The sequence below is a fragment of the Thunnus albacares genome, chromosome 9 (assembly GCF_914725855.1).
Source record: "Thunnus albacares chromosome 9, fThuAlb1.1, whole genome shotgun sequence".
In the NCBI taxonomy this organism is placed as follows: domain Eukaryota; kingdom Metazoa; phylum Chordata; class Actinopteri; order Scombriformes; family Scombridae; genus Thunnus; species Thunnus albacares.
The window spans coordinates 9,248,579-9,260,208 of NC_058114.1; the positions used below are offsets into that span (position 1 = coordinate 9,248,579).

Here is an 11,630-nt window from a genome sequence, read left to right on the forward strand (position 1 = left end):
ATGGTTTGACATGTGCCCGGAAACGGCTTGCTTCAAAGAAAATACAGTCAAGAGGAAAAAAGGTTTTTTTATATTTATTGCCAAAAGCACAAACCCTCAAGTTATAATACAATGTATAATGAACTAAAAGCTTGTTTCAGCTATTACGTTGAAGAAAATGATGGTGAAGAAATGATCAGTAGTCCTCATGGACATCATCAGCCTCAACTTAAATTCTTTAAACTCATAAAAAAAAAAAAAATCCACAGAAAATATGTACAATATAAATGGTTGACTTATGTTATGTTATGACTATATGCTTATGTGAATGACTGTATAACAACAAACAATGAAAAAGATTTGAAAAACCACATTCAGTAAAATATATAACATTCACTCATGTAAAATACAGAAGACGCTACATTCAACTGCTAAATTTTAAAAAAACTGATACCTCGTGTGATTGTAATAGTCCCAAGCCCTCATGCCACCTCGTTTTTCACCTTTTTTTCTTCTTCTTTCACTTTACTCTAAGCATATAACAGCACTCTTAAAACCACCAACTATTGCTAGTTGTTACTAATTATTGCTAACAAACACTTTACAATACAGTTCTTTTGATAACCAAAGCCACTGAGTAGAGTCTTGTCTTGCGGTCTCACAAAAAGTATTTTGTGATCTACTGTTCCCTCTAGTGGACATAAAATATAGAAGTAAATACACACACCATCCACCCTGATATGGAGGAAACTTTAAGCACTTATGTACAAATATAAAATTAATATATAATCTAGTGTGCCTAAATATCTTAAACAGCATTTAAGCCAAAAGCTTGAACTGCCCTGGCAATGTCATAGTCTTGTTAGAGGCATGATACCATGTGACATAAGACATGATCACCACTAACACACTTTATACTGTGAAAAGATGGTAACACACCTTTGCTAAGACATGGAGCGCATTAAGTTTTAGAGAAATCTGTAAACATGGATGTATATATCCTTGTCAATTTGCAGCAAACTATCATTTCAATGTGTAAGTGCATAGTATACATGAAATCTGCGCCAGCGGAAAACGCGTACCTCAACCCCAACTTGCTATGCTGTACACTTAGCTACAGGGGAAATTAGTATAAAGGTTGCCTGGCCCCCTTGTAGCAGTGACGTTACAGTCAAATTTGTTTGCAAGCTCAGCCAGAGGCAAGTAGGAATGGTTAAGGAAATCAATGCTTAAGCAAGGTGGGACACAGACTGATCCATCACTGCAGTGACATGCTGTTTGAAGGAGCTCACCGCTAACCTCCGGGTCTCTTTTCTCTCCAACCTGCTCACAGACATACTTGTTTCCTTTTGGGCTAAGAAAGACACTGTCTCTGTTAAGGGTCACATAGTCTGGAAAGACTTCTGGTTGTGTCCCGATGCTCCCCTCTAACTGTCCTCCGCTGGAGCAGCTTCCCTCTGGTGTCAGGAGCTGGGTGGATTCCTCTAATGGCTTCCCCAATTCTGAAACCTCATCTTCATACATGATCTCCACCACAGATGCAGTGGTGTCGTCTAAGCACTGCTTTGCTGTGACTGGAGGATCCTGTGGCATGAGCACAGTAATTGTTCATTTGTTAAACCTGGGGGTACTGGCACTAATTTTACAATCTTATAAGCAGTAGCATGCATGAAGACCAAACCTTTTTTTATTCTGAGTGCCAAAGTGCTCTATCTACCCTTTGATGTCTCAAGTTTTGCACAAGTGTCATAGCAGTTGTTAAAGAATTTACCCATTTCTGTCTGTTGATCTCTGTCAGAAAGCCTTGTAGGACTTTGTCAAGGTTGGGCACTGGAGGCCAAAAATACTGCTTGAGCTTGCTATGAAAATATGTAAAAACAGACATTAAACAATGTAGTAAAGCCAGTCAGTAAAACAATAGGTTAAACTCTATGGTTATAATTAAGGTGAAATAATACAATAGTAATAATATGTCAGGATCGGCAGATTTTAAATAATATAAAATGTCTTCAAAAAAAGGTGAAGTGATAATATTGTACAAATTGATATCAATTTAAGAAGACATGGATGGAGTTATCACAGTTCAGAATTTCTATGACGTGTAATCTTGATTTCTATGACCTGTAAAAGAAATGACTAATTACCATCTGAATGTGTTGTAAAATGATTTTACCTGAGGTACGTGGAAAACAAGGAGATGAGGATGACAGCAGTAATCAGCATCATGACAGGGATACACACCATGAGCCAAGTGCCTGTAAAGATTATCCATGTTGCATTATGGTTTGATGATTGGGATCCAATAATTATGTTTAGAGTAACAAAGAACTGCATTTCACAGGTGTTTAATGTTTATATTTTGAATGACATAGCAGTGTTACTACTAATTTTGTTGTCACATAACCAATGTTGAATAAACTACTTGTTGAAGCTCTTATAAAACTCAAAAACAGCAGGACAAAAATCCACATTACATGTGGTGAAATTTTGCAACTGTGATTAATTTATACATGGGAACTAGTAAATAAATACTATAATGTGAACAAATATTTACCCTGATTTCACTCTCAGTGGGAGCTTACCTCTATCAATAGGGGTGTCTCCAGTGAGCACATCTGACCAGTCACTCCAGTGGCCTGAGTAAATGGATCCATTAGGTTTAGCTCTGACCTTAACACTGTACTTGCTACCTGTTGGAACCTCTAGACACGTGCCAGGCTCTGGACCCTTTGGGGATACCATCTGGGGACAGAATGCTTGTTGAGAATGATAATGTCAAAAACAATGCAATCTTAGTGATGACGTATGTCTTTTGCCTTCTTTCACAGTGGCTTTTGTGTAGCAGTATATACATATTCCCTCACCATGCTGCGTTTCCCTACTTCTTAAAAAAATTCCAGATCATAGCTGTTTTCACAAATTATTTTTCACATACACTCATGTTTTTGCATATATAATTATCTTGCAACATCCAGTGTTAAACCATGCATAATTTTTCTGATTTTTTACTTTGAACTTTTGGATTCCTCACTTTGGTGTCATCTGGTGGTAATATCAAGAATGACACTGTGGCAGCAGTGATGCTCACTGCTACACTGTATATGCTAGTATGCCACATGCATCTTTTTACAAACAAAAACTAATGCCTTCAGAATAATTTGAAAGATGCTATTTTGAGTGTAACTATACCGTGTTGCTGGAAGGGAATGTTGAAGTTTTTTTGCATGAACACTTACTACACGAAATGCAAAAGAAACAAAAAAATTCTAACATGGCTTGAGGGTCTCTTAACTATTGAAAAACAAACAAAGAAAAATATATAAAAGTGTGTGCCCCACTGTAACTGACATATTACCATCCATGCTTCACTCCCTCTAATTTGGTAGCCGACTTCATACTGTAGGTGACCCGACAGAGACAGAAGAGGAGTTTCCCATTTCAAGCACAACTTATCTTTCCTCAGCGCTCTTCTCAGATGAGCCGGTGGGGGTGTTCTGACTGAAAGGAAAAAAACCCACACAACAGGTTATCAACAGACAAAGCCACCATGGAACCAAACTTGAAGGAAAACAATCAACACCTCAAGCGAGAGAAGGTAATTGGGCCTCCTGGGCTCTTACTACTAGATTAACTAAAAAGTGCAGCCAGTTGTCAGTAATGTATTAGGTAAACATCTACATTCCAACTTTTCTAACTAGCCTAGAAAAGCTACAGAGCTTAACCTTAACCTTCTAACTGAAAAAGGTCACACAATTTTATGTGACCCAATGTTTTGACAAATGTTTTTGACATTTGATTCATGTATGAGAAAGGCAGACATATGAGCAATATGCACACTAACATAATAACCATTTTTAAATATCTCTGTTTTTTTATGGTACAACTGATCAGTAATACAGAGTTCTCTGAACATCTGCCTCCAAAAGCTATCTCCCTCTAAGGAAACTGTGATATATATATACAAAAAAAAACAACTACAATTTGACTGCTACGACAGGGTGGCATTAGAGTACAATTTTGATTCTCCTCCTTGTCAGATTTTAATCACATCACCAGCAGACTCAATAGCTAATAAAACAAATCAAAAAGTAAAACGACACAGATCCAAAGGATACAAAGAAAGGAGGAGGAAAAGTCACTCACTGCTCTTGTTAAGAGTGAACTCTTGAGTAAAGAAGGTTCTGCTGAGTGGAGCTGGTGTGTTGCTGAGCTTGACCCTGACTTTTCTGGATCCATCTCCATGGAAACTGCACAGGTCAGTCAACTCCCTGTCAGCCAGACACTCTGCCCATTCTGTCCAGCCCAAAGCTCCACTGCAATATTAATATCATCATGTCAACAAAACGCAGCCAAACAAAATGAACGTCAGTTTTGTGTTCAGGGGGTGTAACCCAAAGACCATAACACATTGGTTTATGCTGGCACTTATATACTTTTACTGTTGTTTTGGTCAGTAACCAATGCAGAATGAAAGGAATGATGAGAGGAAAAACATGACTACTTGCAACATTATGCCTTTGTTGCTCAAAGTAATGCTGCATATTAAGTCTTTACTGTGGAGGATAACATCAAAAACGAGTTGGTATTCAACTAAAACATAATAAAACAAAATGTTTGTGCAGAGATTTAAGTACTTAAATTGATTAATCATGGAATGAAGTGCAGATTTTGTGCTACCTGAGACTCATCTTGTAGGAAAGTTTGTACTCATTTTGCATGCTGTATCTGCTACCATTCCACTGACAGGTGATGTTTTGCAGGTCAGAGGTGTAGCACAATAGTGAAATATCATCTGCAAAGAGAAGAAACTTCCCATTGAAGTTTTGCATCTTTGATAGAAAGGGTCAAGGGATAAGATGTTGTGCTATGGATGACAATTTATTTGATCAAACTTTTGCTTAGTCATTCACCCAGGCATTCCTTTTCTTTTCTTATTTAGACACACCTGCACTTTGGGGAGCCACAGCTTGCACAGGGTGTGACCAGCGGCTCCAGTGTCCTGCATCTTCACTGTTGGCACACTTGACTGCGACCTGGACCTCAACCTCCTCCCCTGGTACCAGTGTTACCACTGCACCATCACACTTCTCTTTTCCTTGTAGAAAGCACTGTAGATTTGAAAAAAATATTATTAAAACTTTATACTGTAAATACCAAAACAAGCCTACAGGTGAAGGCATATCAGAATAATCCTCAATGAGCAAAAATGATATCAGTTAAAAAGTTAATTGCAACTAACACGTTTGTCCAAGTACAAAAAAATACAACAAATTATGTGTTTAAGTAATCACTCAATGAATCAATCCAGTAACCAACCAACTGATAGATTAACATGTTGATGGACAAAAGACCATCATACTAACTAGCATGCAGCTATAGCATGCTATATCAGTTACAGAAAAAATGTCTTTATGCTTACACACAGTATGTGCGAGTATATCATGGATTTATTTGAGAGTTCTCTGTACCTCTTTTGTCTTCTCTTCCAGCCCCTTGGAAGAGTATCGAATCTTGTACTGCACCTTATCTTCCCAGTATTTTGACACCTTTGTGTGCCATGAAACCTGCAGCTGTCCAGCTTGGTCATTTTGATGCAAGGACACATTGAAGGGGGGATCCAAGAGCACTAGAAACAATAAAATTGAGGAAAAAATAGGGAGTATATATTACAGAATCCAATGGTGTAAAAACAATCCCTGGTGTTTAGGCAACAGGTGAGGAGGCTACTTGGTGAATCATCTCAATGATGGGAGATCCTAGCAAATACCCAGGACATACTGGAGGGACCTAAGTCTCCTAGCCTATATTCGATAAATGGAAAATCTTCATTCACTCCAGCTTCTCTGTATGAATTTTGCCTGATGAAGGTCTGAGAATTGAAACATCATGTTTATAGTGACTATTTGTCCAGAGTCAGTATGGGCTCTAAAATGTCGCCCAGTTACACTTCATTTTATGTTGGATTCTTCGAGCAGGAGATACATAGATGACATCTTTTTCATATGGACCCCCAGAGAGACCAAGCTCAGAGACTTCCACAACTTCATTAACATACAGAATACACAACAGAGATTCACTTTGGCCTATGGCCCTTTGAAAAAAATTAACTTTCTGGACATTATGATTACGAATAACAAAGAGAACCTTAGCATTAGCCTATACAGGAGGCCGACTGACAGAAACTCTCTTTTACATGGACAGTCATATAACCCTACTCCTTTAAAGAAAAGCCTCACCATTTTTCAGTTCAACCACATACGCCACATATGCATCCGGACATGATTTTTTTAAAAAAATTGATAAAACATCTAGACTTCTCAAAAACAGAATTTCAGAACATAGAAATGCTATCAGAAACCATGACCATAAGAGCCCTGTGGCCAACCTCTTCAATACGATGAACCACACTGTTGCCTCCATCAGTTATATTAGAATTGAACATGTCCAACTCTCACAGGAGACATACACACTCTAAACACTATATCACCTAAGGGCCTCAGTGAGGAAATGAACATTCGCTCATTTTTGTGACTCCTGAAACCCTCTCTTTGTCAGTTATATCCTCTGTAGACTAGTCATCTTAGTTCTGGTTTTCTTTCTCGGTTTCTTTTTCTTTTTTCCATTTCTTTCTTTTTCATTCTTTATGCTGTTGGTCTGGTTAACCATATTGCACCTGTTATAAGACAAATAGAGACACTTCTCTTTTAGTTTCCCACACCGTACCAATGTTGGTCAGAGATACTCTACTCAGGGTCTTCCTCTTTACAAATATGTTTGTACATACAATATATTTTTGCACATATTGTTTTCTCTGGTAGTGATTGATTGAATGTTATCTTACCACAATGAATTCTGATCTTTATTAATTGATAACTACATATTTTGTACATATAATATATAGTACATGTACATATACATACACACAATATATTTTTATGTATATTTTTGTGTGTATTTATTTATGTATATATTGTTGTCCCTGGTATTTTTATGTCACACTGGAGTTTTGGGTCATGTGACTGCATCATGTCACTTGTATATATTCATGTATATATTTAATATTGCGTTGTGCTATGTCACTTTAGTTTGATGAAGAGCAGTAGTGCTTGAAATGTTTTCTTGGTGCAATAGATTCTAAGTGGATATTGGAGCCCTGCAGTGTGGGGGCTATTTTTTCTGTTTTTTTCGACATTTGCTCACTTTCACCCCAGCACCCTCTTTAGTCCGGATGTGCGTGGATACTCCTATTTCATTTAGTGATTATTTGCTGCCCTTAAAAAGCCACTGAAGAGCTGCTGTTGTGAGAGTTGTAGTTATGCATGCTTCTTCTCACAAAAATCAGCAACACCAGCAACACAAATCAGCAAACTGTCGGGTGTGGCCCAGTTCTGGCCCACACCCATGTTTTGACTTTTTCATCTGGCCCACATACCACATGGAATGATGGCACTTGGGTGGTCCGCCCCTGTTTCCCTGATCTGGGCCACAAGAAAGCCAAAGTAATGCCGTATGTCAACAAAGCAGATAAATCAGATAGAACAGAACTGGTCCACATCCAGTGAGAGCACCGCATCTTTACCAAAGAAGGCCCACATTTGGTTTGGGATATTTGGGCCATATTTGCTATTTTACATGTGGACCGTTTCAGGCTCACATACATTTTGTCCAGGCCAGAAGAAGGCCAGCAGTGCTGCATCATTGCCTGAAGTGGCCCACTCCCATACGCTATCTGGGAAACCCTGACTTCCTTGAGTACAACTCTCAATTACACAAAACAAAGAAGCGCTGCCTGGTGGCTGGAGGTGTAAACATAAACAACACAAATACTGTATGTGCAGTACATACAAGTAAAAACGGCTCCTACAGTCTTACTTAAGTGAATGCATATAGCTTCATGCGCATCTCTAATTTTTTTCTACAAGATAACAATCTATTTCCATAGCTTACAGTTTCTTTGTTGAGGAAGGAAACATTGTAAAATGGAGAAAAACAAAGTCTTACAATGGTCTTCCACAGAGACAGTCCGATCGTAGAGGCTGGTGTTGGTGTTGTGCTCCACCACTGTAAGGTGCATCTCGACGCTCAAGAAAACATCTGAGTCAGGAAACGAGCAGATGTGGAGGAAAGTTCTCTCTTCTGTTCTCTGGACAGACAGATCGCATCTTTTGTCTCTGGATTTTTTGATTAGACAAACACAACAGACATTGTGGTAAATTGATCAATCAATCAATCAAGTTGTACAGCATCTGTCAAACAAGTAAATGCAGTTCAGAGTGCTTTACAAGTGACTAATAAAAGCCAATAGAAGCCAATGATCAAATATAAGATAGTTAAAGTTTACACTAACACTAATGAACAAGAACATACAGTACAATGTTACATAAATAGTAGCAAGCCAAAGAGCTGAAAATCCCTGAACAATATGACTCAGTGAATTCTTAGGGAAACAATAGATTTACTGCATATAACTTACCTCATGTCAAAGTTGTAGAAAAAATCATAAGTCCTGTTGTTTTGGGTCTCAAAAAAGCAGGTGAAATCCTCTTCTGTGCGGGTGAAACATTTAGGATCCTGCTCATCCTTAAAGAGCAAAACATCTGCCCCAGAAATGACAAACGTAATAGATCACCACTTGTGGAATACTACATGTACCAACAATTCCAACAAGATAGTAAATGACTGCATTTATATATCAAAAGTGCTTAACAATTTGCCTCTTGTTCACACATTCACACACACTCAGACACCGAGCTACCATGCATGGTGCTGGCCTGACCATCAGGAGTAATTTGGGGTTCAGTGTCTTGCCCACGGACACTGACATTTGGACAAGAGGAGCAGGGGACTGAATCACCAACCATGTAATTAGTGGACGACCCACTCTACCTCCTCGACCCCCTGATTTAACTTGTAAAAGAAAGACGTAGCAACAATATATTATATTGTGGCAACAGGTGTATTAGAATAATACAGAATAATGTTGTGCAAAATATGTTATCATCTTGTGGGAACAAGGTGGGAAGATTGCAGGTAAGTTGATAGAGATCTTCATAAAATAAATATATTCATAAAATATCTTGTTCCCACAAAATAAGAGCTGCACAGTTCACTTGTTTTCACAGAATTATATTATTCACCACAAGTTAGAAATCTGTTGGGCTGAGATAGATAGTGTTGTGGTTGCTACAAGCAGGGTTTTAGCCAGAACATGCAGCGACAACAAAAACAACCAAAAAAACCAAACTGAAACTATAAACTAAAGTTAACTCAGCAGCCAAACTTTGTCATTAACCTAAGTAGTCAACTAGATAGTTTTCAACAAAAAATATTATATATTATATTATTATATGTTCCACTCTTGAATGTAATGATTAGAAGAGTATTGCAGTAATGTATACTAATGTCATTACTAAATGGTCAGATTTTTTAAATACAAATGAATTATCAAGTTCTTTGACAATGTCAAGCAAAATACTGATTAGAAGTTTGTCAGTGACACAGTTAAACCCTGATGAAACAAAGGGGTGTCTTTAAATAGTATTTTGTTGCACTCACTGGGTCCCCCCTATAAAACTACAACTGGGGCCATTTGACCCCCTCTCAGACAAATACTGTTCAAGATAATAACTTGCACCTATAATTTCTTGTTCCCACAAATTAACACATGACTCAAAAACACAACATATTCTGGGACTTTGGGGGCTCTGGGGGTTTTATATATATATATATATATATATATATATATAAATATATATATATATATATATATAGTTAATAGTAAACATTTTCAGTGTAAATAAGCAGTAAATGAAGAATATGCAGCTGGACTAATTGGACAGAATTGGAAGTGATTCGAATTGTACTTCACCTATACAAAAATAAGCTATCCTTAAGCCCTACCTTCCCTTGAAAGATGACTGACAGTTCCTTCCTTGCAATGTATCCCAGGCACAAAGACCACTTGTATCCACAAGCTAAGGAGTATCTCCCACCTGCAGGGAAAATTCATGGTATATGGAGGTATACTAAACCACCATGGCACTTATACTAATACATCTAAGACAGCACATACCTGTATATGTGCATTGTGTGGGTTGTACATGGTTTTGAGTGGGCATGGGTGTGTACAAAAGATAGAGGGGTGGGCTCAATGTGACAAGTGTGCTTGAACAGGAAGCATGCTTTGTGTACAGTGGAAGTAAGCACCAAAAAAGGCAGTGTGGGAGGCATGATTGAGAAGGGGAAAAAATCCATACAATAAGAGAAAGGGGGTGCTATAACTGATGAAAACTAGACTATGTGCATGTTTCATTCCATCATCTGGCCTTGTCTGTAGTTTCTTCCTTATTCTAAATAATGTTTCTCAATTTATAAGGAAGTTATTTTGATGATATTGATCAATGGCATGGAGAGAAACTAAGTACTAACAAAGGATTCATCATAAACTTCAGTCTAGGAGTGGAGAACACTCAAATAGAAACAAGCCATAAATCAGACCCCCTGTTGCTCTATCAGTGTCTCCTCCCTAAGTAAGACCACATAAGAGTATTTATACCCTCTGAGAAGACTGAAGAAAGGTTGCTTGCCCCAACGCCTTCTTATTTTCTCTGCTGATTTACCACATCCTGACCTATTGCATGACTGTAGGGCACACTATTCTTCGAACATAGCTCACCTAGACAGATAGATATAACTACATTGGTAGGGAATGAAAATCATGATTAGCACTTACTGATGCTGATTGCACTGATGATTAGCAGCCATTACTATGTGGTTGCAGACAGCACATTTTTTGCAGATGCACACATAAAATTGACAAACCTAGCTTACCTCCAACTTATACTAACTGTGAAATGAAAACCTTTCAAATGCTCTCATAAATCCCCCCCCCAAAACAGATTCAATTGTATGACCAATTTCCTGCAATTTAAGCTGTCTCAAATTAAATGAAAATATGTGTTTCATTCCAAGTGCATATGATGGTGAAATAACAAAAAATGCATTGCCAAGGTGCTATTAGTCTAATAATCAGAAACTTTTAAATGTATTGATTACAGTGTCTCACACTCAATTAGGATTGGTTCCTTTTGAAACAGATTTTATTTTAGTGTGTAACCTAATTTATTGTCAGTATTTAATTCTTAGTTGATAATAATTTACATGTTCTCATCTAAAAATCATAATTATACCAACTCTTTTCTGTTGATGCCTCTATGGAGGAGTCATTTAAGGGGTTATCTGTCTCTGAAGAAGAGTTTATGCAGAGGGTTCACATTGAAAAGACCTGGTCATGGTCCAAAAACTGCAAATAAGCCTGCACTTTTGCAGATTTGAGCTTGTTACAGTAGTTTTGAAGAACTGAAAAATCCAGGCTTGTATCAAATCATCAACAATCAAATCTGGCCAATATCCACATACAAAGAATAGGGTCCAGTGCTAGTGCTGACTGAGAGGCCCTACGGTATGTTCTATCCAACAGATCCTTGGGTCCTAACCACCAGATAATGCAGCCATTTATAACAACCAATTTCATGAGAAAACCCTCAAGATTGCCAAAGGTTGAAACCCACCACAGCCACTTCCTCTTTGGCTCGGCAAACTCTACTGCTCATCTGTTACCAAAAACTGCTTATGCCCCAGATACTATTCTC

At 37.9% G+C, this 11,630-nt stretch overlaps 1 protein-coding gene and 1 long non-coding RNA gene across 2 annotated transcripts; one reads left to right on the forward strand and one right to left on the reverse strand.

Moving 5' to 3' along the window:
- Positions 1-59: 59 nt before the first annotated feature.
- Positions 60-11,087, reverse strand: mpl (MPL proto-oncogene, thrombopoietin receptor). Its single transcript, XM_044361682.1, has 12 exons — positions 9,880-11,087; positions 8,453-8,576; positions 7,981-8,150; positions 5,448-5,605; positions 4,925-5,087; positions 4,657-4,771; positions 4,123-4,292; positions 3,335-3,477; positions 2,562-2,721; positions 2,153-2,234; positions 1,751-1,838; positions 60-1,563 (listed from the first exon to the last, which is right to left on the reverse strand). The coding sequence occupies exons 1-12, from the start codon at positions 9,986-9,988 to the stop codon at positions 1,090-1,092; spliced, it is 1,956 nt and encodes a 651-aa protein (XP_044217617.1). The 5' UTR covers positions 9,989-11,087; the 3' UTR covers positions 60-1,089.
- LOC122989006 lies at positions 3,484-5,553 on the forward strand. Its single transcript, XR_006404926.1, has 3 exons — positions 3,484-3,574; positions 4,919-5,035; positions 5,469-5,553. It is a non-coding gene; the product is annotated as an uncharacterized LOC122989006 (long non-coding RNA).
- Positions 11,088-11,630: the final 543 nt, after the last annotated feature.

Bases quoted from the DNA above. Each gene is read 5' to 3' on its own strand.
- mpl (XM_044361682.1), bottom strand. From the start codon at position 9,988: ATGAATTTTCCCTGCAGGTGGGAGATACTCCTTAGCTTGTGGATACAA. The intron at 8,151-8,452 runs GTAAGTTATATG...CAAAAAATCCAG, and splicing joins TTCTACAACTTTGACATGAG to AGACAAAAGATGCGATCTGT. The intron at 3,478-4,122 runs GTGAGTGACTTT...TTTTCCTTTCAG, and splicing joins GTTCACTCTTAACAAGAGCA to TCAGAACACCCCCACCGGCT.